Here is a 6631-nt window from a genome sequence, read left to right as displayed (position 1 = left end):
CCTACTGGGCTCTATCATATCTACACTTGAAACTGTGTATGGAGTCAGCCTCCACCACATCACTGCCTAATGCATTCCACCTGTTAATTACTCTCACAATGAAACAATTCTTTCTAATGTCTCTGTGGCTCATCTGGGTACTCAGTTTCCACCTGTGTCCCCTTGTTCGTGTTCCACCCGTGCTAAAAGTTTGTCTTATTCCACCCTATTAATTCCCCTGAGAATTTTGTACGTGGTTATCATGTCTCCCCTTACTCTGTTGTCTTCCAAGGATGTGAGGTTCAGCTTCCTCACTATCTCAGCTTAGTGTTCATCTTATTGAATGTTCTTTTGATAGTGTAAAGTGTTCTTTTGACAGTGTAAAGTGTTCATGTGGTAGTATAAAGTATCCATGTGGTACTTACACAGGTCCTTGAGCAAGTTACAGGTAGAGGTACACCGGGGTACACAGCCAGGGGCCGGAGACACTCAGCCATACTCACATCTCTGTGGAGGAACAACATGAGAAGGTATTAGCAAAATGTGCAAAAACATTAATACACACTAAGTAACAGTTAAACAAGAACAGGGAAGACAAGACAATGACCAGCAAAATATAATTATAATGAGATGAACAGTCTCAAGATGTAAGAAGCAAGACGCCACAACACAGCCTCAAGATGTAAGAAGCAAGACGCCACAACACAGCCCCAAGATGTAAGAAGCAAGACGCCACAACACAGCCCCAAGATGTAAGAAGCAAGACGCCACAACACAGCCACAAGATGTAAGAAGCAAGACGCCACAACACAGCCACAAGATATAAGAAGCAAGACGCCACAACACAGCCTCAAGATGTAAGAAGCAAGACGCCACAACACAGCCACAAGATATAAGAAGCAAGACGCCACAACACAGCCACAAGATATAAGAAGCAAGACGCCACAACACAGCCACAAGATATAAGAAGCAAGACGCCACAACACAGCCACAAGATATAAGAAGCAAGACGCCACAACACAGCCTCAAGATATAAGAAGTAAGACGCCACAACACAGCCACAAGATATAAGAAGCAAGACGCCACAACACAGCCACAAGATATAAGAAGTAAGACGCCACAACACAGCCTCAAGATATAAGAAGTAAGACGCCACAACACAGCCTCAAGATATAAGAAGTAAGACGCCACAACACAGCCACAAGATATAAGAAGTAAGACGCCACAACACAGCCTCAAGATATAAGAAGTAAGACGCCACAACACAGCCTCAAGATATAAGAAGTAAGACGCCACAACACAGCCACAAGATGTAAGAAGCAAGACGCCACAACACAGCCTCAAGATATAAGAAGTAAGACGCCACAACACAGCCACAAGATGTAAGAAGCAAGACGCCACAACACAGCCTCAAGATATAAGAAGTAAGACGCCACAACACAGCCACAAGATGTAAGAAGCAAGACGTGTCCTCCTCAGTCCTGACTCGCCTCACGAGTTTATTATCCTCTACGATGAAGAAGAACAACAAGGACATGAACAAGAAGAACAACAACTACACAATAATAACAATAAATTTAAGCAGAAAATAAAGAAATAAAATATACAATACAGAGGAATAGAAAAGGAAAAGAAAATAATTAAGAGGGAATATATTTATATGAATCATAAAAAACACAAAACATTACTACTAATAATAATAATTATAGGAAGAAGACAAAGGAATAAGGACACCTCGTGGTGTGTTCAGGTATCAGAGAGTGATCTGAGGTCATAAAGCTTCACGTAAGAGCCACCAGGGTTCAGGGTTCAGGCCACCAGAGGTCACCAGGGAACCACCAGGAGTTAACCAGTCACTAGAGGTCACCAGGGAACCACCAGGAGTTAACCAGTCACTAGAGGTCACCAGGGAACCACCAGGAACAAGGGCCAAGGGACACCAAGAAATATTTAGAGGTCACGTTTCCTGGTGATTCACAAGACATCACTAAATGTCTTCGGTGAATCGCCATGAGACACCAAGTTTTTAAATTCTGGTCACCAGACGATAAAATGGACACCATTTGCTCGAACGCGTACACAGGAGGACGACCAAGCCCATTCTAGGAATTAGAAACCTTCCTAGTAGAGAGAGAGAGATTATGAAAAGACTTTATAATTTAGAAACACGTAGAGTAAGGTAGTGACTTGACCTACTAGTAGTAACTATGTAGATTCAGAGAAGACCTGGGTAAATACTGGCTTGGAAAAAGGGGTTGTTGATTTGTTGAACAAATTACCGGGTATAAGAGTCGTGGAGTGTTTCAAGCGTAGGTTAGACATGTATATGAATGAATTTGGGTAGATATAAATAGGGGGAACCTTGCATGGACCAATAGGTCTTCCGCAGTCTTCTTTATTCATACGTTTTTCGTATGAGGTAAGAATCATTGAGATTGATTAGGAGTCAATTGGGGTTATTGAGAGTCAGAAGAGAGCAACAGACTTAGACTGGTAAATGGGGTCAAGGTAGGTTAGCAGTGGTTGCCAGGAGTCAATGAGGGTCATATGTGGTTAGTGGGGGGGGGAGGGGGGAGGGGGAGAGAGAGAGAGAGAGAGAGAGAGAGAGAGAGAGAGAGAGAGAGAGAGAGAGAGAGAGAGAGAGAGAGAGAGAGAGAGAGAGAGAGAGAGAGAGAATAAACTCACCAGTGTCGGTATTCAACACCACCATCAAAGGACTCTCCACCACCATCACTTTGATCAACCCCCCCACCCTCCCCCCCCACCCCCCACCATACCCTCACACAGGCCTGACTGTGGTAAGGGGGAGCTGGGGGGTGATAGAGCTGGAGGGGAGCTGGGAAAACAGTGGGAACAGGAGAACCAGGGGGAGGATAGGAGAACATGGGATGGGGATGGGAGGACAGGTTAAGGGGCGAAGTGTATGACAATAACCATAATTACCTTGGAAATGTTCCAGAGTTCCAAGGTATCCTTACAGCTGGACGGTTGAAGGGGGGTCAGAGTTACCTGCGGTTTACCTGTTGGCGGTTTCCAGAGTTACCTGGTTGATACCTGGTTGATGGGGTTCTGGGAGTTCTTCTACTCCCCAAGCCCGGCTCGAGGCCAGGCTTGACTTGTGAGAGTTTGGTCCACCAGGCTGTTGCTTGGAGCGGCCCGTAGGCCCACATACCCACCAGTTATTCAGTTATTCTAAATCCCAAGCGGTTTTAGTGATGATTTGATCGATAAGGTTGTTGCTGCAGGTAGCAGCAGTCCGAAGGCCTATACATATCCTGCTCACCAGGCCGGATACTCTGTATTGTACCAACCAACACATCCACTGACTTGTAGAAAGGTAGACGAGGTGGTGATGTGGTCTCTCTCATCACTTCCTGAGTCACTTCCTGAGTCACTTCCTGAGTCACTTCCTGAGTCACTTCCTGAGTCATTTCCTCGGTCACCTCCTGGGTCACTTCCTGAGTCACTTCCTGAGTCACTTCCTGAGTCACTTCCTGAGTCATTTCCTGAGTCACTTCCTGAGTCACTTCCTGAGTCACTTCCTGAGTCACTTCCTGAGTCACTTCCTGAGTCACTTCCTGAGTCATTTCCTGAGTCACTTCCTGAGTCACTTCCTGAGTCACTTCCTGAGTCACTTCCTGAGTCATTTCCTGAGTCACTTCCTGGGTCACTTCCTGAGTCACCTCCTGAGTCATTTCCTGAGTCACTTCCTGAGTCACTTCCTGAGTCACCTCCTGAGTCACCTCCTGAGTCACTTCTTGGGTCACTTCCTGAGTCACTTCCTGGGTCACTTCCTGGGTCACTTCCTGAGTCACCTCCTGAGTCATTTCCTGAGTCACTTCCTGGGTCACTTCCTGAGTCACCTCCTGAGTCACTTCTTGGGTCACTTCCTGAGTCACTTCCTGGGTCACTTCCTGGGTCACCTCCTGAGTCACCTCCTGAGTCACCTCCTGAGTCACCTCCTGAGTCACTTCCTGAGTCACCTCCTGAGTCACTTCCTGAGTCACTTCCAAAGTCACTTCCTGAGTCACTTCCTGAGTCACCTCCTGAGTCACCTCCTGAGTCACTTCCTGAGTCACCTCCTGAGTCACTTCCTGAGTCACCTCCTGAGTCACTTCCACAGATTCCAAGCTAGAGAACACCCTCGGGCACATAATCAACCGTCCATGATTTGGCAACATTTCCACAGTTGTCACGATGTCAACGACTGTCACCATTTTCTGCCTGGCTGTTTTCTAAGACATTAGAGTCCTTGCAGATCACTGCGCCCTCTAGGTCTCTTCACTCCCCGTGACAGGACATGCTGCACCAGCCTCGCCATTAAAGGGATGAGTAGGTCTATCAGGGGTAGATATGATTCAATTAATTGCTTACCTCTATATTAATTTATTTAAGATACATATGAGAGGGTAGTGAAGGGAGAAGTGAAGAGGAGAGGACGACGGAGCGGAGGAATAGGGAATTATAAGGGACAGGGGAAAAGAAATGGGTTAGAAGGGAGGACGTAGGGAATAGGTAAGTTAGAAGTCGTTGGGATAGTGGTGAAGTATGACTAACCATCCTGCGAGATGGGGACTTTCAGTATCACTGCTACGTTATTCACTCTTGTGTTGATGATATCCTCATAATGCACCCAGAGTCTGTCAGTGCAGACTACTGATCACATGGCTCTGTATGACTAACCATCCTGTGTGATGGGGATTTTTCTAGTATAACGTAGCTAGTTTTATGACACACACTGTTCAATCGTCCAGCCTCTCTGCTCAGTTCTCTGCTGGTCCTCTATGCTCTCAAATGTACAGTTTCATGGGTATTTATGGGGAACCTGGGAGCTAAACCCCGCCCACCTGTAAGATAGCCTAAGGCTCTCTACCTACCCTACCTTAGCCATCATCACCCCTACCCCTTATATCAGCTTAGCAGAAGCAAGGTCAGTTCGCACTACCTGACCCCTGGTCAACTTGTGGTCATTAACACTCTAGACGTGTGACTTTTTAATAGCTAAGAGTCAGACAATCCGGCGGCGCTCTCAAATCCTGTCTGGCTGACTCATGTGCTATGTAAAATACAATATAACTAACCTAACCTAACCTAACCTAACCTAAACACCTTTATGGTGTTACACTCTTGTAGTCTCACCCTCACCCTCCTGTAGGATGGAGGGAGATAACATGGGTAGAGATAACTGGGGGAAAAAATGGAGTGTGAGGAGTGAGGAGAGGAGAGCTGCGAGGAGAGAGAAATAAATGAGGGAGAAGGAGGGAAGTGAGAAGTGAGGAGCGGAATGGAGGTCAATAGAAACAGTGAACCATATGTGAGTTCCTTCTCTTAAAAACTCCATCTATCTAACTGCCCAGGGAATGGCAGAAAAGCAGCCATGACAGAACTCACCCAGCAGCCATGGCAGCCCATCCACCCAGCAGCCATGGCAGCCCACCCACACCCACCCTCTGCAGCCACCCACCATCAGGTAACCTTCCCCGGCCGCCCACCTCCACCCACCTTGCTAGGGGCCACCCACCGCCCCCCCCTCCTGGGCACCGCTCCACGTCCCTCCAGAATGTTGATCAAATTATTGAGGGTCAAGATGTCTGCTTTGCATAATTTGGATAAGGATCTCTCACCCCCCCCCCCCCCGCCACATTCCCTAATGATACAAACTAACTCCCGCGTTCAGCGTACCCACACGCAGGGTACACCCCCTGAAGGGTACCCACACGCAGGGTACACCCCCTGAAGGGTACCCACACGCAGGGTACACCCCCTGAAGGGTACCCACACGCAGGGTACACCCCCTGAAGGGTACCCACACGCAGGGTACACCCCCTGAAGGGTACCCACACGCAGGGTACACCCCCTGAAGGGTACCCACACGCAGGGTACACCCCCTGAAGGGTACCCACACGCAGGGTACACCCCCTGAAGGGTACCCACACGCAGGGTACACCCCCTGAAGGGTACCCACACGCAGGGTACACCCCCTGAAGGGTACCCACACGCAGGGTACACCCCTGAAGGGTACCCACACGCAGGGTACACCCCCTGAAGGGTACCCACACGCAGGGTACACCCCCTGAAGGGTACCCACACGCAGGGTACACCCCCTGAAGGGTACCCACACGCAGGGTACACCCCCTGAAGGGTACCCACACGCAGGGTACACCCCTGAAGGGTACCCACACGCAGGGTACACCCCTGAAGGGTACCCACACGCAGGGTACACCCCCTGAAGGGTACCCACACGCAGGGTACACCCCTGAAGGGTACCCACACGCAGGGTACACCCCCTGAAGGGTACCCACACGCAGGGTACACCCCCTGAAGGGTACCCACACGCAGGGTACACCCCCTGAAGGGTACCCACACGCAGGGTACACCCCCTGAAGGGTACCCACACGCAGGGTACACCCCTGAAGGGTACCCACACGCAGGGTACACCCCTGAAGGGTACCCACACGCAGGGTACACCCCTGAAGGGTACCCACACGCAGGGTACACCCCCTGAAGGGTACCCACACGCAGGGTACACCCCCTGAAGGGTACCCACACGCAGGGTACACCCCTGAAGGGTACCCACACGCAGGGTACACCCCTGAAGGGTACCCACACGCAGGGTACACCCCCTGAAGGGTACCCACACGCAGGGTACACC

General features: G+C 49.6%; 1 protein-coding gene across 1 annotated transcript; it reads right to left on the bottom strand.

Moving 5' to 3' along the window:
• Positions 1 to 3188: 3188 nt before the first annotated feature.
• Positions 3189 to 4196, bottom strand: LOC138366793 (probable inactive protein kinase DDB_G0270444). The gene has a single exon (XM_069328075.1). It carries the CDS (start codon positions 4194 to 4196, stop codon positions 3189 to 3191), a length of 1008 nt encoding a protein of 335 aa, XP_069184176.1.
• Positions 4197 to 6631: the final 2435 nt, after the last annotated feature.

The sequence above is a fragment of the Procambarus clarkii genome, chromosome 20 (assembly GCF_040958095.1).
Source record: "Procambarus clarkii isolate CNS0578487 chromosome 20, FALCON_Pclarkii_2.0, whole genome shotgun sequence".
NCBI lineage: Eukaryota > Metazoa > Arthropoda > Malacostraca > Decapoda > Cambaridae > Procambarus > Procambarus clarkii.
The sequence above is the reverse complement of the archived record's forward strand: the minus strand, read 5'-3'. Positions and strand labels throughout refer to the sequence as shown.